Here is a 23,904-nt window from a genome sequence, read left to right on the forward strand (position 1 = left end):
AATAAAACTGAAGCCAGTCCTGGTCAAGTCTCTCGTTGTGCTTTTGCTTTTTCCCAGTTTAAGCATCAGAACATGAGCCGCACGCACACACACACATGTGACTTACATATACGCAATAATATAATCAACAAATGGCCCAGCACTGATGCTCATACACCCCCAGCATGCATAGAAAAACAAAGTGTGTGTGTGTGTGTGCGTGTGTGGTTGGGAGCATGTTCTGGTGCTGCATGTGGGTTACGCTTGAAATGTTGAGCAGAAAAAAATAATTGGCATTTCTGCACACATGAAGAAACCTGGGCTCAGCTCCTGTACTGCACCATCGTATATACTACAGTATTTCAACATCGGTCAAGAATTCGACATACTCCAACAGATTGAGTCATGGCATAGCTTGAGACATGGCTTTTTCCCCCAATTTAAACAATGCAGTCATTGCAGTGACTGTGGCAAACATACCAACATCTGGCTCTGTTTAATTCCAGGTTCAGAAAAAGAATAATTGGGGAAAAAAAAAACGAGACAAATTTCAGCAAAAAACATCATCAGGAAACGTCACTGGCAACCGAAAACACATGATCGCTGTCCGGAAATGCTGACTAGAGAGAGCTCAGTTCACATCTGTTCACACACACATGCACACTGTGATCATTTTATTAATCATGATTGATCAATGTAGTAAGAGTAAACCTGGAGGATAGCTATATTTGTATAACATTTGATACTTTTACCCATTACTGCCAAACACACACACACACACACACACACACACACACACACACACACACACACACACACAGCCATAGCCAAACAGAGCCACAGTCCCACACACAGTCCCACACACAGTCACACACAGTCCCACACACAGTCCCACACACAGTCCCACACACAGTCCCACACACAGTCCCACACACAGTCCCACACACAGTCCCACACACAGTCCCACACACAGTCCCACACACAGTCCCACACACAGTCCCACACACAGTCCCACACACAGTCCCACACACAGTCCCACACACAGTCCCACACACAGTCCCACACACAGTCCCACACACAGTCCCACACACCCCTTCAATACTCATTCGTTGATTTTCTCAGAAGGTCAAATTTCCTTGGACAAGTTATGGCAGAAACAGCAGAACACTTAACCCTTCTATCGTGTTTTTTCATACTCAAGTATTTAAAGCCGTTATAAATAACCACCATATTAAAGATGTGAACAGTCTCAGAGAGACTGGTCTTCTCCATTAGTTGCTGTCTGGCAGTGTTCCAAGCTCCTGCCACGTGTTCCTTCCTTCAGTCACCTTCCTCCAACATCAGGTACTCACTACCTCCTCCTCCTCCTCCTCACTCTCCATACACAAGCAGGCCTTTGTTCCACCTCAAACCTGCAGCTTCCATGGGCAGCCCTGCCCGGTCTGCTCCACATCTCCTTCTGCCCAGCACTAAGTGCCCCACCCTCAACACACACACACGATTCATTACAGTACCTCTACACCAAGCTCCCACACAGAGCTGTGTGCTCCAATGCTTCATCTCCTCTTCCTTGTGTTGTACCGCATGTTTGTTATTTTTAATTGCCTTAAGTTTTGCTCTGCTACCCAGTACATACTTTTATATTAAAATAGACTACATCTATGTGTGTTTTGTTTTTGTACTGTTTAATATGTGCTTGTATATTATTGTGCAGGTTATTTAAGGCAAAACGCACAACAGAGTGAAGTTGATTATTTTCCAATAAATAAATAACGTCCACAAAACAAGTGAGTTCCTGTTATCACTTGGCAGGAAACCACAAAGCACAAAGTCTGAATTCTGAAAACTGTCACATTTCGGGAATAATAAAGGACCAGCTTTACTTTAAACTGTTCCAAAAATGATAAATCAAGTTTGTTTATTTAAATATCTTTTTATAGGAAAATCAACACTCATACTACGCTTGTTATTACGCTTCCTACTAAAGAACATATTAGAGCAAGCAGATTAATATAAACCTGTGAGCTGAGAAAATTCAGCAACACCTTCTGACAAATCCCACTTACCTATTTATTTAATTTAAAATGCTCTCACTGAATCATGGTGAAATGCATCCTCACACCGTCTAGCCACTTCTGACTCACCACCTATTCTGTTGCTTCTGCTGTCATGCCTATGCTCTGGTTAAGTCAGTCGACTCATTACAGCCCTGACTTACAGACCCAGATGCTCTCATTAAGAGGGAAACAAGTCTGTCTGTCATATTAGACTCAAACCACAGCTGAGGGGGAAAAACTGTACAACATCTAGGACCTGATTAGATATACAGTACAAAGCGTCTGTCCATGTTTCTTTCTGTAAATAACCTTACGAATTTAATTTTGGATTCAGTTCATACAAGTCAAATAAGTTCATGACTATAACTAAGAGATAAATCCCAACAGAACACATTATAATTGAACAATAATCAATGTTAATGCTGATTATTTTCCAATAACAGCATGACCTGAAGTGTTTTATTCCTGACGTACCACAGTAATTTGAATGTTACAACAGAACATACAGAATGTTTTATTTCTTTTGAGCAACATGCTGTGGCTTTTAACCATTTATAGCTACATTTAATATTATTTTTAAATATTATTATAACATATTTTTTATAAATATATGTTATAATAATATATTTTATAACAGCAAGTTACCCAAAACCCACAAACTCGTGTGTGTGTGTGTGTGTGTGTGTGTGTGTGTGTGTGTGTGTGTGTGTGTGTGTGTATGTATATATATATATATATGCTTTATAATGATATTTTATCACATAATTCATTCAAGGAGAGAATCAAATATTATATTATTGGTGATTTGTGATTTCTGGCATGGCAAATATATTATATATATATATATATATATATATATATATATAATTAGCACATCCACTGCAGGTTCCTGCTGAGAACCGCAGCCAGACCCTCGTCCTAAATAAAATCAGAGCAGGGAGGACAGCTCCATTCTTGAAGCCACTTGAGTTGGGTTCTATCTAAGAGATAGGACGCAGGAAATAGTTAGGAATTTGCTGCCTGATAGCTCTGTTTTTCAAACTACACTTTTCAGCCCGTCTACCGCCCTTCTCTCCCTCTCTCTCTCTTGCCTTGGCTCTCTCCTCTCCACTGGTGCATCCTCTTCCTGAGGTGGAGTCTCCTTTTCCAGAACACCATGTCACACACAAATACACATTTGTTTTTGTGCCATTTCAGGACATAACACATTTTTAAGGTATACTATAACCTATACACAAATACAATACTTTATGTTTTCTAATTAAAAATCGTTTTTCTCTTTCAAATTAGATGGAATTATGCTAACAGTACATCTTATTTATTTATGTTTTTGTAAAGGTGTTTAACGTGGTCATCATCTTGCTGGGTACTTGTTTTTGTCTGATTTTTCAACATAGTCAGGACCTGACAGCTCAAAAAAATTTTTGCCATGCTATCCCTGTGAGATTAACCATAACAACCATAAGAGTATTTTTTTTAATGAAACCTTTTCCCCCCTCATGAAGACCAGCCAAATGTCTCAACAGTGTCAAACTGTCAGACATTCCTACCCCTGTGGTGACATCTGGTCCCCACTAACATATAAAAATGTCGCTGTCCCACACCCACACCCACACACATACACACATACTCTCAGACACACACTCACTCTCTCACACACACACGCACACACACACCGTAAACACCACCAAAACCGATGAGACGTGAGGGTTTAAACAGGCCCTGTCCACTGCTCCTATTTTAAGAATGCTCCACTATGAGGTAAATGTTGCTCCTTCTGCTTCACTGAACTGAATAATACACACAATTACATACTTTACTCACTCTAAACTGCACTGTCCATAAAAACAAGTCTAAATTTTATTGTCGGTAGTATGAGTGTAAGGGAAAATTAGCAAGTACATTGTTGTGCTGCTTGGGCTCCAAGATCGTGTGCTAACACCACACAGCATTTTAGGCTCACGATGTAAACAGTTCCACATTTAGCCCTATTAGTTCCTGGGATCCTAGTATACTGTGGTTTCTATATGGAGTGTAAATATGGTGATGTTCTGCAATGTAAAGGTGGTCAGCTGGCACAAGAGAGGAATGGAGCAGATTTTTAGGTTTGCTGAATGAATTGCTGCTATATTAAAAAAAATGCACAAAGAAAACCGGTACACATCTCTTCAAAACTTGCTAGCTTAACCCAGTTTAACCCGAATTTGACGCATTGTTAATGCTAAATCAAAGTGCTTTATCTTTAACACTGCAGTAACAATGTATAGTGAATAGGTTAGTTAAGTGCGTTAACTAATGTGTTTATATATATGTGTGTGTGTTATATACACATATACACATGACTCGTTGTTGCCCCAGACATTCTCATCTTAAAAAAACATCTGATGTAGCATGTTGTGTTTGTGGCCATCAAGTCAGCAAGTTTCAGCTGTTTTCTCTCACTGCATTGCACATAAATCATGTGTGTGTCAGGCTAGCTTATTTATTCACATTAATGTTTCAGACAAGTAATAGTTCAGAAAGGCGGAGCAGCTTCCATTAGTGTGTGTAAAGCAACAGGTACTGTGATTCAGAACAAGCATCTTGCACTATAGTTTTGTATGGTACCATAGTGCTACATGAATACACACCGATCAGTTACAGCATTAAAACCGCATGCCTAATATTGTGTCAGTCCTCGTTGTGCTGCCAAAACAGCTCTGACCTGGCAAGACATGGACTCCATAAGATCGCTGAAGGTGTGTTGTGGTATCTGGCACCAAGATGTTAACAGCAAATCCTGCAAGTTGTGTGGCCTCCCTGTTTTGGCCTTGATCGTCCAGCACATCTCAGTCTGACTAAGATCTGGGAAATTTGGAGGCTATGTCAACACCTCAGACACTTTGTCATTTTCCTCAAACCATTCCTTTTGCTGTGTGACAGAGAGCATCCTGCTGAATGAGGCTGAATACTGTTGCCATTAAGGGGTGTACTTGGGCTGCAGTAACATTTAGGTAGATAGTAGGTGTTAAAGAAAAATCCAAATGAATGCCAGACTGTAATGTTTCCCAACAGGGAGTATGGTACATGAAGTACTGGAAACATCACACAAGACAAAGTTTTGGTGATATTCTTACGCAATTGTCTATCCATCACTTGGCCCTCAGTTACTCAGATCCTTTCAAATGCAGTTTTCAGAGTTTAAAATCTGACTGTTCACTTGCTGCCTAATGTATCCCACCCCTTGATATATAATCCATGGTATTCACTTTACCACACAAGTGGTTTTAATATTATGGCTAATATTGTTAAATAAAAACACATTGGAAAAGTCAACAGGTTTATGCCCTGTTTGTCTGCCCAGACACAATCACCTTATCCACAACTAGTCAGGTTTCTAGCCCTGCTGTGGTTTTAAATTCAGCTCCCTTCCTTGTGTCTATTAATGTGTAGATGTTGCTTTCCTTGCTTGTTGTTTTCTGTTGCTGACTGACAGCTTCCCTTCTTCCCCACCCTGAGTGTATCGTCATAAACATGTCACTAAAATGTCAATGGGGTCCGTTATCTTTGCTGTTGTCATGACAACCTGTGCCCAAAATTAGATCCTATTCTGAAGTACATATTTTAGATGGGTTTGCATATGAAAGCAATGAAATATAAACAATACACTAAGACAGAATAGCATTTGGGGCAGCTTTAGTTTGTTCAGTCTGCCGCTGACGTTGCGTCACATTTTGTTACAATGCCTCCACTGTTTTGACTGTTATTGCGCCATGTGAATGAGTAGAAGTAATTTCCAATGAGACTCGAGCTCAACATACCGAATCAAAGCAGAACAATATGCCTACACAAAAAAAAAGAAGCTTTTTTTCTGTGCAGGCATACGCGGTAAAATCAAACACAGCTTTTCACTTCACACAATTCACATTCAACAACTCTGATTTTCAGTGATTTTAAGGGTCACAGTTCCTTAACACAATGTCTCAGTGAAGAGTCACATTGGAAAGTCCAATAGTTGATCTATGTACACAAATGAATGCAAGCTCTGGCGTGATTGCAGATGTCAGTTTGAAATCTCAGGCCAGAGAGCCACTACTGGGTTTCTGAAAGTGTCTCTCAGTTTGTTTGTTTGTTTTTTAAACACTACAGGGGTCGACATAACTACCAGACCGAGCACCCAGGACAGGATGAGTGCATGTCTGAAGGAAAAGTCCATTATAAATGATAATAAACAGCTTGACATTCCATTACCTTCTACTTTTTACCCAAGTCAGTGAGGTTTGGTTGTCTGGAAACCATGGACTAGCTAATTAAGCATGACACCCTTAAATCAGACACAAACATCCATCAAATAAATACAGGTTAATGTACCTAGTCTGAAGCCAGAATGCTTTAATCTTACTAAAGTCAATGTGCACAGAGACACAATGTGTACAGGAACAATAACACACAACGTAGTGCAAATACACTGAAATTAAAGAAACATTTCTGGGGAAGTTCCAAAGAAAGGGAAGGAGAAATAGTTAAAAGTGAGTTGAATTGTGCATCCCATTCCACATGCATGTGTATGTGAAAAACTTACTCTTGTAGCGTCTCTACTCCCATTTCCTTGAATTGTAGCTCCTGTCTCATCTGGGCCAGCTCCTGCTTGAGCCTAGAAAGCTGGAATTAAACACACACATTATTATTATTATTTTATATATATATATATATATATACATACACACACACACACACACACACACACACACACACACACACACACACACACACACACACACACAACACACCATTACACGGGGGGGGGGGGGCGCACACACACAAACTGTAATAATTTTACACAAATACACACATTTGAGACTTCTGTCAATAGGGGTGGTATTAGGAAGCAGAGTCATCACTAAGCAGAAAGGTCTCACACCAACACCCCAACACACACACACACAGGAAGAGGAAGCGGCCCTGCCCACACATACACACCCTCAAAAACACATTCCAGCTGTACCCTAGCTATCCAATGTGAGTGCTGCCTCTGCAGAGATCTTCAGGATAAATATTTCAGCAGTAGTGAAAGAAGAAAGTTAAAGCTAAACGGTACTTAAAGAGTCACTATATATTTGTGATATATGCAATAACCTCAATCACAATTTTGATGAGAACTAATCAGTCACAAAACACACAGACAACACACAAAAACACACTCACAGACAAATACATGCTTGGCACACACACCACATAAACAACACGCCTCCACACACACACACACACACACATTATATATATATATATATATATATTTTATATATATATATATACATATACATACACATATACATACATACATACATGCGCGCGCACACATACATACATGCGCACACACACATACATACATGCGCACACACACATACATGACAAACACACACACAAAGGGCCCCAATCTCTTCCCAAATAGGCCCCTTCTAGGTGTGACGTCTGAGCCATTGTTCTCTGAGGAGAATGACTTACCCGCTCACGCCTACAGGCGATTTCCGCTTTAATTTGGTCAGGGTCATATTTTGCATTTGAAGACGAGCCAGAGTGTGCTGCAAAAACACAGAAAGAGTAAGACAGTAAAACAGACCAACAGGATGAGCATGAGAACATATAAAAAGCTAGGCAAAGCACTGAAATTCAACTCCATTCTGCGCCGGCTGTCACCCAAACGCAGAAAGAAGAAAGCAGGGTGATACAGCGTCCTATGATTAAAGAGCTTTTGTTCTCATTTTCTTCTTTCCCTCCATATGCATTTATCTCTTACAGTTGCAGTATGGAAGTGCATTCCTGACATACCCCTGAAATCCAATCAAGCATCGACAATAATCGAAAACCTTGGGATTGTTTCCTGATAAGCTTTTGATTACAAAAGGTTGGTACATGTCGGATTAGGCTGCTCTAATACTGTATGGTCTGTACTGTCATGTGGGATGTATGCAAAACAAAAGATTTCGTTCTCTCACCATTTTCCATGATGTCAAGTGAAAGATCATACTGTACAAGAGGTCTTTGTTTGTTTGTTTAAAGTAAGCCGTAAAACAACTGGGCTGTTAAAGGAAAATAATCAAGTAATAGTAAAATAATCCAGCTGCCAACACCTGTTGTCTTGATTATTGTTCTCTAAGACGGCACATCCTGAAAGGACACATTCTGAGTACGCCACAGGAATCTGCCAAAGCTAATAACAACGTATTATTAAACGCCACATCATACCTTTTATCCAATTACAGTTACAATTAATGTTGTGAAATGCCCATGAATCACACTAGTCCCTATTATTACATACACTTTGACTGCTAAGGTGTTACCATAGTGACAATAACAATAGAATGAGCGCATGAATATGGGCCTGTGATTTGCCTCGAAGCAGACGCTACCGTTATAGAAAATTAATCAGCACCTTCATCACCTCAAAAGAAATTTGTTCGTCAAATGAGGCTGGTCGAGACGGACGCCTTCAGAGCTGTATAACAAATAACACAACTGGCTAAATGAGTCTCCTAAGCTGTGTTCTAAATGCAGCTTAAGTATATTTACACCTGCACTTTTATTTTGGATCATCTCTAATCCAGATACAAGTCTGATACTCAGAAAGAATAAAAAGATCAAGTGTAAACGAGGTCAATCGAGTATCCGAGGGATTTATAAAAAAAAATAAAAAAAAACACCTAATGAAAATGAACTTTTCTGCAGTAGAATTGCAACACAAACAAATACAACATGGCTCAGTTTAGCTGTATGATAGATAGCAACCTTAAGAATCCTGAATCATTATGCATTTGGGAAAAAAGGCTTTATATAATGAATGAGTGCAATAACACTGTTTGGCTCTTAACTGAAAGAAAAACCATTAATAATTTATTAAATATGAAATGTTTATCAGTTTGATGACTATCATGCTGCTCTACTCTGAACCTTCACTACTAGAGTAATCAGTAAAACGTCCGAGTCTAAAACGTATGTAACGAGGAAATTGCAAATAACCCAAAAGATGAATTTATCACTTGAGATTAAAAAGAAAATCACTTAAACACAAAAAAGTGTGTATTACATCTAACTTCATATAAAATGCTTAGCACTCATAGATTCGGTTAGAAAATGAAGGAATGTAGGGCAAACTGTTGAATGAAAAAAAAAAGGGAGGGATAAACGGGAAAGAGGAAGAGGAGTAAGAGGAGGAGGGAAGGAGGGAAGAGGAAAATGAGTGTGAAAGAAAGAGAGGAAGGGAGAAGGTCAGAGAAGCAGAGATGAGGAAACAGACAGGATCTACCAGTCAATGAGTTATAGGGCACTTAAATTAAAACGCCCACACTACAACTGCCTCGTGTGTGTGTGTGTGTGTGTGTGTGAGAGAGAGAGATCTCACAGCTGGTGACAGAGCGGTTATCGTCCTGGGTAAGTTGGTTGAAGAGCTGCATCTCCTGCTGCGCCAGCTCCAGTCTCTGCTGCTTGATCAGGTACATCTCCTTCTTGGCATTGAGGGCCTCCTGTGCCACCACCAGATACTCCTTCAGCATGCGCTCCTGCTCCTGGCGCCATTGCGTCCGTGGGTTCTCGATCTGCGTAGTTTCTACGAGAACAGCAGCATTGGAATTCGTCTGAGAATCATGAACACGCTTCAAAGTTGCAAGTTATGTTACCCAGATCCTGTATAATGCCTGGGTATTGAATGATTAGTACATAAATCATGTTCCCTCAGGTCCAGTCTATATCTCACACACTCATCCCTTTCCCTTTATTCTTTACAGCCTCATTACAGAACTAATGACAAGTCTGCCTGAACACTCCTTAATGTTCAAATGCCATTTCAGAAACACAAAGAAGAAATTTTATTAACCAAGTAAGATTACTCTTAAAGGGAATTTAACAAGGAAAATAGCTGCATTAACACACACTAATCAAAAAAAAAAGTAAAGAGAATAAAGGTATAAAAAGGATTAAAAACTAATACCTTGTTGAAGACATTGTATACAACACAAAGTATATATGAGTAGTATAATGTGAAAGGGTCTGCATTTGATTGTTTGGGACATCACATTCTACATTTAGATAATGTAGAAGATAGGATTAGATACCAGATTATACTACAAGATTAGATACCAGATTATACTAGATTAGATACCAGATTATAGTCAAAGATTACATAACAGATTATAGTATAAGATTAGATAACATTATAGTATAAGATTAGCTAACAGATTCTAGTATAAGATTAGATAACAGATTAAAGTATAACATTAGATTACAGATTATAGTATAACATTAGATAACATTAGATTACCGATTATAGTATAACATTAGATAACATTATAGTATAAGATTAGATAACAGATTCTAGTATAAGATTAGATAACAGATTAAAGTATAACATTAGATTACAGATTATAGTATAACATTAGATTACCGATTATAGTATAACATTAGATAACATTATAGTATAAGATTAGATAATCTTATAGATGGAAAAGAAAGTTAATTAAAAGGTTCCTCTTGAAGCACTCAAGAAACACTCGGGATAATTTACAACCCTTATGAGTATATCAAAACACAGCCAAATTCCCTTTCTGTCACATGATATAAGCAAACAGCTGCAAATAATAACACATCATTTATATCACATTGTATACACTTTCAAATTCAGTATAAAGATGAATCCTAATAGTGACAATGTTTATATGTAGCTGAAATACAATTACAACAATGCCTTGTATTATTATTATTATTATTATTATTATTATTATTATTATTATTATTATGTTATGGTAATGTCAGTATCATGGGTTAAGGTAATTGATATTAATATTGGAATTGTCAATGCCTAAAGTAATTGAATTGCAAGTTTTCAGGGTTGAGACATTTGAGACAATGCTATGATGGCTTCCTGCTCTGTCCTTCCTCGTTTGAAACAATGCGGGGTGTAAACGTTTGACCTCAAGTGGACATACAGTATGATATTTAATAAGAACTAATAACACACCCATAGAATAATAATGACGTTTCCAAACTGTGTGTTTTGTGTGTGTCATGAGGAAAAGGAAGAGTGCAGGATTTAAACTCACTGTTTATATGGTCGATGTAGTAAACGCCAATCTGCTGGTCATACACAACCTCCCAGCCCAGAGGAAGCTCATCACCCACACAGTCGGCAAATGTCAGGGGTTTAGTAATCCTACAGATGAGAGAGAAATAGAGAGAGAGAGAGAGAGAGAGAGAGAGAGAGAGGGATACAGTATATAAGCATGTTTAAAAGAAAGAGCGTACACACATTTTAATAAGCCTCTGCACACAGACACAAAGGAAAGCTCAGTTAGCTGGTTAAAGTGAATCATTTCTAACTCGATGAAACACAGTCACGACGGAGCCTGCACAAACTTTTCCAGAGCACAAAACATATTTTTAACCCCGTGTCACATTTTAACATGTCTACAAATCACAGCCACAATAAAAAATAAAGAAGAGTTTCAGCTGAAAAGGCTAAGCATTAGTGGAACAAAGCTGTACAGGCATCTGAAAAATCTGGAAAATTCCTTGCAATCTCTAATGAATGTATGTTCAGTCTGTTAGTGACTGCTGATCTCTTCACCCACGGGTCAGAAATGGGTGTAATAGACGCTCGGCAGGAAGAGGCTGCCCATAAACACATTCCAGGCAGAACAAAGCAGGTCTCCATCAGAGTAGCTGTGCTGTTACTCGACAGTAAAACCACAGCGCAGTGGCTTGCTGTTCTTCATCCACTGACAGCCTCCTGTTCTGTGTTTCCTGTGTTTGCCCTGGTTTAGATCTATTCAACGGGCAAATCCCATGTGGTAGAGTAGAGAAAATTCAATCAATCAATCAATCAATCAATCAATCAAACAAACAAACAAAGAAATCCGATGGCAAGGAATGGTACTGGGCTGAAGTGTTTTGACTATGGCAGGAAAATGCTGAAATGTGTGTTTTCAAGATACGACGAGGCCTGTGGTGATTATTACAGAATTACTAGACCACACTTATTCTGCTCACTCATTACATTTTACATGTAGATCACAACAAACATAATGTTAGCAGATAACCTCTAATAGACACCTGAACACACACCCCCAACCTCCCTCCTCAACACACCCCCCAACACACACCCCCAACACACACCCCCAACCTCCCTCCTCAACACACCCCCCAACACACATACCCCCAACCTCCCTCCTCAACACACACCCCAACCCACACACCCCCAACCTCCCTCCTCAACACACCCCCCCAACACACACACCCCCCAACCTCCCTCCTCAACACACCCCCCAACACACACACCCCCCAACCTTCCTCCTCAACACCCCCCAACACACACACCCCCAACCTCCCTCCTCAACACACCACCCCCAACACCACACACCCCCCCCAACCTCACTCCTCAACACACACCCCAACACACACACGCCCCCAACCTCCCTCCTCAACACACACCCCAACACACACACGCCCCCAACCTCCCTCCTCAACACACACCCCAACACACACACCCCAACCTCCCTCCTCAACACACACCCCCAACACACACACCCCAACCTCCCTCCTCAACACCCCCCAACACACCCACCACCCCCAACCTCCCTCCTCAACCACCCCAACACACACACCGCCACCCCCAACGCTCCCATCCTCACACACAGTCCCAACACACAGCGACTCCCCCAACCTCCCTCCTCAACACGACACCCAACCCCCACACAACTCCCCCCCCACCTCCCTCCTCAACACACACCCCAACACACACACACCCAACCTCCCTCCTCAACACCCCCCAACACACACACACCCGCAACCTCCCTCCTCAACACACACACCCCCAACCTGCCTCCTCAACACACACCCCCAACACACACACCCCAACCTGCCGCCTCAACACACACCCCAACACACACACACCCCAACACACACACCCCAACCTCCCTCCTCAACACACACCCCAACACACACACCCCAACCTCCCTCCTCAACACCCCAACACAGACCCCTTATCCTCCCTCCTCAACACACAGACCCCTTATCCTCCCTCCTCAACACACAGACCCCTTATCCTCCCTCCTCAACACACAGACCCCTACACCTCCCTCCTCAACACCCCCAACACAGACCCCTACACCTCCCTCCTCAACACCCCCAACACAGACCCCTTAACCTCCCTCCTCAACACCCCCAACACAGACCTCTACACCTCAGTCCTCAACACCCCCAACACAGAGCCCTACACCTACCTCCTCAACACACAGACCCCTTAACCGCCCTCCTCAACACACAGACCCCTTAACCTCCCTCCTCAACACACACGCGCACCGCAACCTCCCTCCTCAACACACACGCGCACCGCAACCTCCCTCCTCAACACACACGCGCACCGCAACCTCCCTCCTCAACACACACGCGCACCGCAACCTCCCTCCTCAACACACACGCGCACCGCAACCTCCCTCCTCAACACACACGTGCACCGCAACCTCCCTCCTCAACACACACGCGCACCGCAACCTCCCTCCTCAACACACACGCGCACCGCAACCTCCCTCCTCAACACACACGCGCACCGCAACCTCCCTCCTCAACACACACGCGCACCGCAACTTCCCTCCTCAACACACACCCCAACACACACACCCCCAACCTCCCTCCTAAACACACCCCCCAACCTCCCTCCTCAACACACACACCCAACCTCCCTCCTCAACACCCCCGAACCTCCCTCCTCATCACAAACCCTCGCTCAACACAAATAACTACACGAGAACTACGTGAACACAAAACTACATGAGCACAATTACATTGAATTAGAAATAAATGCTGTGAACACAAATCAGAAAATACCTGAGCACAAGCTACCTAACCACAAATAAACAACATGAACAAATATATCAAAACGAATGCAAACAAACTACGTGGACATAATCACCGCAATGACCTCAAACCATACAAGTGATTCGTCATATAATTGTTGTTAAATGGTTTATAGAGCAAATGTGTTTCTTATAAACAGGTTTCTTGTGTTTCTTCCAGACAATAAACATATTGCAGACATGGTGGCACGTTTTCCGTCCATCCTAATCAGATCTATGGTGGATGAAAATCGTGTGTTATGCTGCTGCATTTTCACTTCAGAGAATCAGGCTGTCAGGCTTATGCATTATTTGACATCTGATTTTATAATGAATTGCTTCAATAATGTCGTTATGGTACATTCTGTGTGGGGACTTGCGTGTTGTGTACAACATAAGCGTACAAGCCTACACACACAATTCAAGAGCTGTGCATGTGGTAAGATGTGAAGTATGCATCTCCTGTTCATACAATACATCTATTCGAGGCAGGGTCAGGTAAGAAGTTGGAGAAAACTAAACTTTGGAACATTTGGCTAGGTTCGTAATTTCCTCTGTCTCGCAAACCAGGTGTGAATTAGCACAAAGCGTGTTACATTGAACTTTATAGTTGCCAGGTGTGTTATTTCCCCCTCATAATTGAGCTACTTTTATTGCCAGAACAGTTTTTTTTATAGAAAAACTTTATTTCTATTTCTTTATTTCTGACCAAATGTGTAAAAAATCAAATTCAACCAACTCCTTGGTGAAAGAGATACTGTATTTATGGGAATATCCTTAAGAGTATTACTACCTCTTGTCATTTGGTCTGCTTCTATCACACAAATCTGGCCACCACAGTCAGCTACTAAAGCCACAAGAAGGATGAGGGTTAGCATGTGCTTTCTCTATGATATATGAAGCCAGACAACCGCATCTTGCTGAGCATGCTACAATATACGGCCAGAAGTTTGTGGACACCTAAACATCACATCCCTAACCTGCTGGAAACTCAGTTGTCTGAAATATCATTGTATGATGTAGCAGGGTTTAAAATTTCTCTTCACTGTAACTACGAGTCCCAAACATGATCCAGCATGACAATGCCCCTGTGCACAAAGTGAGCTTTATGTGAAATCATGGCTTGTCAGGGCTGATGTGCCCTCAACCCCACTGAACACCACTGGTTTTCAGCACGAACTGGAAAGCACATACTGGTGTGATGGTTGGGTAATGGCAAAGAAACATTTGACTGTAGTATATGCCACAGTGCAGGACAGCAGATTCCAAAAAACATACTATCCACTCTCTTCCTCATACACAGATGCCCACAACATCACTTTTATATGACATAGCCACTTTATTCAGTACTCAGCCACAGTCTTTTTATTAAACAAACAGCAAATGAGTCACATTCCTGCTCTTCTTAGTCTCTATTTAAAAAATGTAGACGCACAGGCATCGATGACATTTACATGACCTGAATCCAACTCCTATTTTTATTCATGTCATAATTTAATGTTGCTTTTCAGCTAATTACATCTCCGTTTCCTGCATCAGAATCGTTCAAAATTCTCAACACAAATACTCACTTTTTGTGCAGCTACACAATTGTACAACTCTTAATCTGAAATATGACAGGATTACACACTTCAGAAAAACACTCCAGGGTGCTATAAATTACAAAACACTCTTCTCGTAAGTGAGGATTAAATCCCCTAAAATCATTCAGTCCGAATTAAATCGATCGTGAGTAGATTATTAACCAGAGTGATATTTATCCAAAGGCTCTAAGAAAGATCAAACCCTAGAAAGATAACTAGTCGGAATAAAAACATTCGCGTAACTGAAAGCGAGACGAATACAGTGCAGTTTAATAGTCTGCACAGTGATCTTAAATAAAGCTGTCAGGTCTGCAGTAAATCTTTTACAGCTGAAGACATGCTGCCTGAAGGCTGTTGAGTGTGGGATATTCCTGTGATTCGCAAGTCTAGATGTAAACAGGCACAAATTAAAGCTGACATGCTTTGTTTACACAGTTTGTTTCTAATCCCGTGCACTGGAGTGCAGAGCCAATCCACAAAACCCATTTACGTATGAACTGCACTCTCCGTGTGTATGTGACTTTTTCCCCTTAATCTACATCATACTCTGTCAAATAAACCTTCATTACGCAACACACAGATTTTTAAATCGGATGTAATAACTGAAATGATTTATTAACTCTGTGTAGTTTATCATCGGAGCACTCAGTAGCTGATTGTTTGGTGTTTAAATGCATTTCTCAAATAGTTTTCTGATAAAAGGGTCAAAGTATGAGCACGCTGACCAAACATTCTTGGCCCAACATGCTAAATAAAGGAAAGTGATATGCTGGTTTGTTAGACAGCCCTGAAAAAATGTGTCTGTGCTACATTTCTGAGTAATGCAGCTCGTGACATCTGACCCCTGACCATCATGGCTGAGAAAGGGCAATGGAATGAGGCATGCTGCAGATGCAATTTTAAACAGATGCAAGATTATTCCATTAATTTGAAAAGCAGCAGAGAGATTAGCGGTCAGACATAACAGCAAGGGCCGTCGTACCCAACCCTGTCTAGTCACTCCAATCTAATGCTATCGCATTTCAAAGCACTCTTCTCTGCTAGACTGAAAGCTTTCCTGACATTTCTGTGTATTACAGATGCCACATCTATCGCATGCTATCTATCACCCTCAACACAGTGTGCAGAAGGAGCTCCCGGGGACAACACGTACCAGACGTGGCCATCGTCACCTGAACCTTCTTCAGGACATGAACACAAATCCTTTAGATGCTTTAAATTATTTGCAAGTGTTGAATTCATCATGTAAATGATCACTAGAAGTTTAATGACAGTTTTGCCTTAAGAATACAAGAAAAAAAAAGAAAAAAGAACAATACACACAGTGTTACAACAGAAATGACTCGTATCTCAAACGTCTTCTTAGCTAAAACCGGTGCCTTGGATCAGTGTTTTGTAGCACGGCTGAATTCTTAAACCTGACTGATCACAAAGTGTTGAGGAGTCGCTCCGGCTGTAGGGTGAATCCCAGTTCGTGCTCACTTTTCTGTGACAGAAGTAGGAATGAGTCTCCATTTCCAGCCCTTTTTAAAAGTCAGAGATGAGTTCTGAACATCTTCAGTAGGCTGCACTTTCTCTCGAACCTGCGTCTTGTCAACTTATGAACTTCAACAGATAGTAAAAAACAGAGGACGAGAAGGAACTGATTTTGTGTAGCTGTTAAAATGTAAAACTTAACAGGAAATAAAGTTTTAAACAGCAGTGAAACACAAGTCACTGGTCGCTGTACTATGTACCCACTAATAGATGTATGTAGAAAGTGTGCGAGCTTCACATATGAGCTTAACCCAAGGCTCGGCTCCTCGGGTAACGTACACTACGGTCAATTCAACACTTTTAGTCCTCAAAACAGAAATTAAGAAATCTCTGGCTCCCGAGGAATGTGTGGCAGTTGTGCCTGCAGGGACTTGTTAGTTTTTCGTTTTCTTTTTCTAAAAAGATAAATAGAAACTTCTGAGCATTTTCCAACCAGCTGCTGGAACAAGTTCAAATGAAAGTTTCTGCAACAGGATAATCTTTCATATCCTTATAAACGATGCTTCATGATGCCTCCACTTGGCTCGTGACTGATCGGATTCAAATGCAATAATCTTATGCAATCTTATTACTTCACACTTGGACCACAGATCATTCTTAAGATCATTTGCTCTGCAGCATAATCGAACTATAGTTTTGTTGTGTTTTGAGGAGATGAGCCTTTGTAACTGTATGAATATAAACAATAATCCAACGTACCAAGTTTCACAGCTGCTCTACAACATTAAATGTGAATAAAAAGAGACTGACAGTTTCCTGCATCGTTCTTCATTCAGTTTTAAAAAAAAAGTTGCCAAACGGTTGCGGCATAAGGAGAATAAAAGAGTTCCTAGGCTGATAAAAATCCACACCTGGCTAACTGTCGAATATTTTCCTGTATTTTCCTAACTGTCGAATATTTTCCACTCGCACGCACTCGCGCGCACACACTCGCGCGCACACACTCGCGCGCACACACTCGCACGCACACAGTCGCGCGCACACAGTCGCGCGCACTCGCACGCACACAGTCGCGCGCACTCGCACGCACACAGTCGCGCGCACTCGCACGCACACACTCGTGCGCACTCGCACGCACACACAAACACACTCGTGCACACTCGTGCGCACTCGCACGCACACACAAACACACTCGTGCGCACTCGCACGCACACACGCGCGCACGCACACACACGCACGCACACACTCGTGCGCACTCGCACGCACACACACGCACGCTCGTGCACACTCGTGCGCACTCGCACGCACACACAAACACACTCGTGCGCACTCGTGCGCACTCGCACGCACACACAAACACACTCGTGCGCACTCGCACGCACACACGCGCGTACGCACACACACACTCGCACGCACACACACGCGCACGCACACACACACTCGTGCGCACTCGCACGCACACACACTCGTGCGCACTCGCACGCACACACACTCGTACGCACACACACTCGTGCGCACTCGCACGCACACACACTCGTACGCACACACACTCGTACGCACACACTCGTGCGCACTCGCACGCACGCACACACTCGTACGCACACACTCGTGCGCACTCGCACGCACACACACGCACGCACACACTCGTGCGCACTCGCACGCACACACACGCACGCACACACTCGTGCGCACTCGCACGCACGCACACACTCGTGCGCACTCGCACGCACACACACGCACTCGCGCGCACTCGCACGCACGCACTCGCGCGCACTCGCACGCACACACGCACACTCGTGCGCACTCGCACGCACACACGCACGCACTCGTGCGCACTCGCGCGCACTCGCACGCACTCGTGCGCACTCGCACGCACACACGCACGCACTCGTGCGCACTCGCACGCACACACGCACGCACTCGTGCGCACTCGCACGCACACACGCACACACTCGTGCGCACTCGCACGCACACACGCACACACTCGTGCGCACTCGCACGCACACACTCGTGCGCACTCGCACGCACACACTCGTGCGCACTCGCACGCACACACGCACACACTCGTGCGCACTCGCACGCACACACGCACACACTCGTGCGCACTCGCACGCACACACGCACACACTCGTGCGCACTCGCACGCACACACGCACACACTCGTGCGCACTCGCACGCACACACGCACACACTCGTGCGCACTCGCACGCACACACGCACACACTCGTGCGCACTCGCACGCACACACACACACACTCGTGCGCACTCGCACGCACACACACACACTCGTGCGCACTCGCACGCACACACGCACACACTCGTGCGCACTCGCTCGCACGCACACACACACACACTCGTGCGCACTCGCTCGCACGCACACACACACACACTCGTGCGCACTCGCACGCACACACTCGTGCGCACTCGCGCGCGCACACACACACACACACACACACACACACACACTCGCGTGCACTCGCACACACACACACACACACACACACACACTCGTGTGCACTCACACACACACACACACTCGTGCGGCACTCGCACGCACACTATTTCTCACATTCCCACAAATGAAGGATTACAAAATTAAAAATTACTTTCATTATGGCACAAAGATCTGTCACAAAGCCAACAGAGTAGTGTGATGTGCCACCACTTCCATGATTTTGTTTAAGTGTAGACAGATGGACGGACGGACGGACGGACGGACAGTTATTTGGGTGGATGGTTGGATGGAATACTTTACTCATACCAGAGGGAAATTCAGTAGCATAGATTTAGTCAATTAAAATGCTAAACAAAATATTTCTTTTCAATAAAAATTGTGAGATGTGTAGGTTCAGTGGGGTGTAAACACTGTAGATATAATCAGCAGACTTAAGTCAAATTAAAGCAGCTGCAACATACAAAAACTGCAAACTGCGACAAAATGATGTATGTACAGTGCTGTGTAAAGTAAACAGATAAAAAGGAAGAAATATGGGCCACTGAATCAAACTAATAGCTAATAGAAGAAACTGTTCATGAATTTTATTGTATCTTATTTGTTCGTGTCTCGGTCATCATGATGCAGTACGCCACATTTCCCCATCCTCTTCTCAGAACTAGTTTACAGCTTTACAGAAAGCTCGCCTCTGTTAAAACACACAGCGTTCTCATAAAGAGGACATTACAAGGGCCGGGATTTCTCTCGCTCTCTCACACACACACACACACAATGGGAGACGTGAACCTCTGACAGGAAACGGGACCACCCCGTGTTCTGACCAGGAACCTCGGGCCCATTTCCTCTTTCTGTAGAGATTTAAAAAACAGCATGCTGTGCCCTAAACAGCAGATTCCACACTGGTGGAGCTGTTTCAGAGGCTCCATTAAGCTTTTTTTTTTTAAGCGCAAGAGATCGTCCTAAACCTTAAAAACACCAAACACCTTCTGGTCATGGAAATCCAAAACGCGCCAAAATGAGCTCACTGTTTTCAGTGTTGACTCCAATAGCAATGGTGCTCATGTTCCAGATCTGACCTGATACCAAAAGTACAACTATAGCACATGGCCTCTGCTCCGACTATAAAGTCGAACCGAAAAACTTAGTGTTAAATGAACGTACTAGTTTCTCCAATGTTTTCTTTCAGTTCCTCAGAGACCGAGTGTGTGCTGAGAGAGCTGATCTTCCCATACCACGCCTTTCTTCCAGAGAGGAAACCGGCGCTGCCAGAAGTACAGCTCTCAGAGTGTTCAGTGTGCCGACTCACTGAGGACGCCAACATCTGAAAGAAAAAAGGACTATGGGCCCGGGGGCTATTTTAAGACTTGGGAATTTCTCAGAGATTCTTCAAGTCGAAAACACATGGGAGGGGAAACGAGTGACTTCTAAACAAACAGTAAAATGTTAACACGTACAATATTAGAATCAACGGTGCATAAAAACAGTGGTAATGAAGCAAAAAAAAGAAAAAACAATAGGTGACAAGTTAAAGAGTGTTTAACGGCTTACATGGGCCTTAACACACAAGTCTACAAGTCTCTGGAACTGTACTGGAGAAGGTGAGCAGTATTCAAATAAAACAACAACACACAACCACACCTATTAATTGGTGTTCTGATGATACCGATGTCTAACACCATAAATATCTGACTGTGTTAAGCTCTGCTAATCGCTGAGCTTGAAGGCCATAACATTACTATTTACAGTATGTTCATTCTTTTCCAACCATTCTGTGAATGTGGGCGGAGTCATCCTAGAAGAGACCACGCCTATCAGTTGAGAAACTTTATCACAGGATGAAGGTGAATGATCAGGAAAAACGCTGCATTGTACTGCTGTGACGGGTTTTCCTTTTTAAAACGTCACTCGTCTTTCTAAGGCTGATGCTAGTGAAGTTTGTTCTCATACTGAACTGTTTCAACTTACAGAAACTGAGTGTCCACACTGGCATGGTTTAGTTTACAATAAAGAGAGAGAGAGAGAGAGAGAGAGAGAGAGAGAGAGAGAGAGAGAGAGAGAGAGAGACACTGGTAGAGATTGTCAGGAATCTTTCTCCAGGAAGTGTGAAAAATCAAAGACGTGCTCAAACATGGCACACTTAGCGAAAGACATTTACTAATTCTATTATAATCCACTCCCTGGTGCCGTCTCGCCGATATTTCCCGGTGGATATTTCCATCCGGATGGAGCGTTATGCTTTTCCCTGGTGGGAAAGGCATGCGTAACTGGAGCCTGCTCCTAGCGTCCAGGCCTCGTCTGGACATCTACGCTGTCTCTCCTCCTTCGCTCCCCAACAAAAGCACGGAGCAGCATTCCAGCCACAAATTAAGATGCTAGGAAAAACAGCAGCCTCTGCGTTCCTGGTCAAAAGAGTGTTTCCCAAAAATATTCACAAATAAACTTAATTGTAGCAGTATAGCATGTTTGTCACTTCTGGTGCTGTTTTTCATTTCAGAATAGAGCAGCAGGGTTTCAGATTTGGCTACCACATGTCTGTGTGTGTTTTGAGAAGCTAATAAACGTGAGCGCTGCTGCTGTAGACGTTGCCTTTTATGCGGTTTGATCGGCCGTGTATAACTTTACAAGGAAACTTTTACCGCCTTAATTAATCCGCTGCCTACATTTAGACAAAGTGCCGCCATGGATGAGGGTGGCTTTGCTTCTGTGGGACTTTACGCCGTGCTTTAATGTCGTATGATGTAATTGTATTGTTAAAATAACTCGTCACTCACTCTCAGTGCTGAGCAACTCTAACCCTAACGCGGTGCACACGGCCAAAGGGCTACAGAAGAGGCTATGTGCTACTACGCAGGATAGGAGGTGGAGTACTACAGTGACTGTGTCACTGCTTTCACACTAGCAGTGTAATACACGGTCTTGTGTTGGTGCGGTGATCCGAGCTTGTGTACGCACGCAGCAAGTTTTCAGGTTCCTATATACGAGTTGGTCGTAGACAAAATGGGAGAATACATCAAAACTAAATTGAAAATTTGTCCATGGAATAAACAACCACCGTAATGTACAGAGAGCATGTGACATGAAGAGAAATGATTTGACAAGCTGGGTCTTAAAAATAGAATTTAAATTGACCAAGAATAGAAGATTTTTTGACCAAAAATAGAATTTAACTACATTAACATGTTGCCTGTTTATTTATTTTTACTTGGACTTCGGAAGTATCGTTTCATTTGTCATCTGTTTCAGTGGACAAATGGAAACTCCTAAAGCTAAAGCTATGCAATAATTAGCTGAGCAGAAGCCACTGGGGATGGATAATAAAATAGAACTTATTCTCTCCTGGCACAAATTTTTGATGCTGCATATTAGTGTTTGTGATCCCAACAAAGCCTGGCTAGGATCTCATTTCTCGCAGTAATTTCAGCCATGCCAAGACTGAATGTAGAAAAGCTACATGATACATTCTTTGCTGCAGTTCTGTCTGCATGCATGCTCCTGATTCTGAAGATTCCGATTCTCCTGTGTCTGTCATTGGTTATTAAAAATCTTTTTCTCTTCACCAGATCCTGGGCCAGTGTGTGCAGTGCAGCAGGCGTCAGGATTCCAAGACTAGTTCTGATACTAAAGGCGCTCATGACTCACTTCATGTTTTAAACAAACGTCATATGAAAACTTCTTAGTCTAGCCTCTTAAACCTATTTGTCCACTGAGCAACTCCAAATTAAAAGAAACACAACAACAACTAATAGTCCTGAAATGAAACCTATCTTGAGCATCTGAGTTTGTAAATCATCTGCCATAGCAAACAGTACACAGTTTGGAGGAGGAAGTGTAGACTCGCAGCGGTGCGTCAAGTGAACGCTCGCTTGTTTTGCTTGTTAGTGTGAACTACGGCATCAGATTGCATTCATGGCATGTATGGTATGTATGTAGATCTGGATTGCTGCAATCAACAGATGTACAACAACATCTGGATCCAGCATGTGAATGCACAGATCTGGTAGCTTCGTCTCGTCTCAAACGGAAACGAAATCTTACGAGTCGACGCCGTTTCTGTGATGCACTCCACTGTCCCTCCGGCTTCTTTGTGTGTTTATACAGATTCAGACATGGATTTATTTCAGTTAAGAAAATCTGGAAACAGGGCAACAATATTGTCACAGTTACGTGTAGCAAGCCATATAACCATCACTTTACTTAAAGACAACCTGAGCTTCTGAGTTTGTTTTTTAACCAAACCTGGTCCTCTATTAGGGATTAAAACACGACAGTTACACAATGACAGGGTGGGGTGGTGCGGCGGTACGGCCCAACATAAAACAGCTTCACTATTAACACTCAAAGTTGATTAATTTCAGGAACAGATGAAAGGGTTTTATTCCTTAAAACAGCACCAATTTGCCAAGTTACAATCCTTTTTAAAGAAAGAGAAAGAGGAAACCTTTGATTTTGTCACATGTACATTACACCACAGCGAAGTTCTTACTTCACGTATC

At 42.7% G+C, this 23,904-nt stretch overlaps 1 protein-coding gene across 6 annotated transcripts in view; it reads right to left on the bottom strand.

The window, feature by feature from the left end:
* The window catches only part of wwc3 (WWC family member 3), a 60,255-nt gene that overhangs the window by 25,388 nt on the left and 10,963 nt on the right, over positions 1 to 23,904 (bottom strand). For 5 of the 6 annotated variants that reach the window (XM_047813700.1, XM_047813698.1, XM_047813702.1 and 2 more), the window contains exons 2-5: positions 11,108 to 11,217; positions 9,415 to 9,618; positions 7,521 to 7,597; positions 6,598 to 6,677 (exon numbers count right to left, since the gene is read on the bottom strand). In XM_047813700.1, coding sequence (XP_047669656.1) covers positions 6,598 to 6,677; positions 7,521 to 7,597; positions 9,415 to 9,618; positions 11,108 to 11,217 — 471 coding nt within the window. Of the gene's footprint in view, positions 1 to 6,597; positions 6,678 to 7,520; positions 7,598 to 9,414; positions 9,619 to 11,107; positions 11,218 to 20,572; positions 20,592 to 23,904 lie in introns of those variants that run through there. The other variant, XM_027146726.2, reaches the window with a different exon arrangement.

Source organism: Tachysurus fulvidraco, chromosome 5 (assembly GCF_022655615.1).
Source record: "Tachysurus fulvidraco isolate hzauxx_2018 chromosome 5, HZAU_PFXX_2.0, whole genome shotgun sequence".
Classification (NCBI taxonomy): domain Eukaryota; kingdom Metazoa; phylum Chordata; class Actinopteri; order Siluriformes; family Bagridae; genus Tachysurus; species Tachysurus fulvidraco.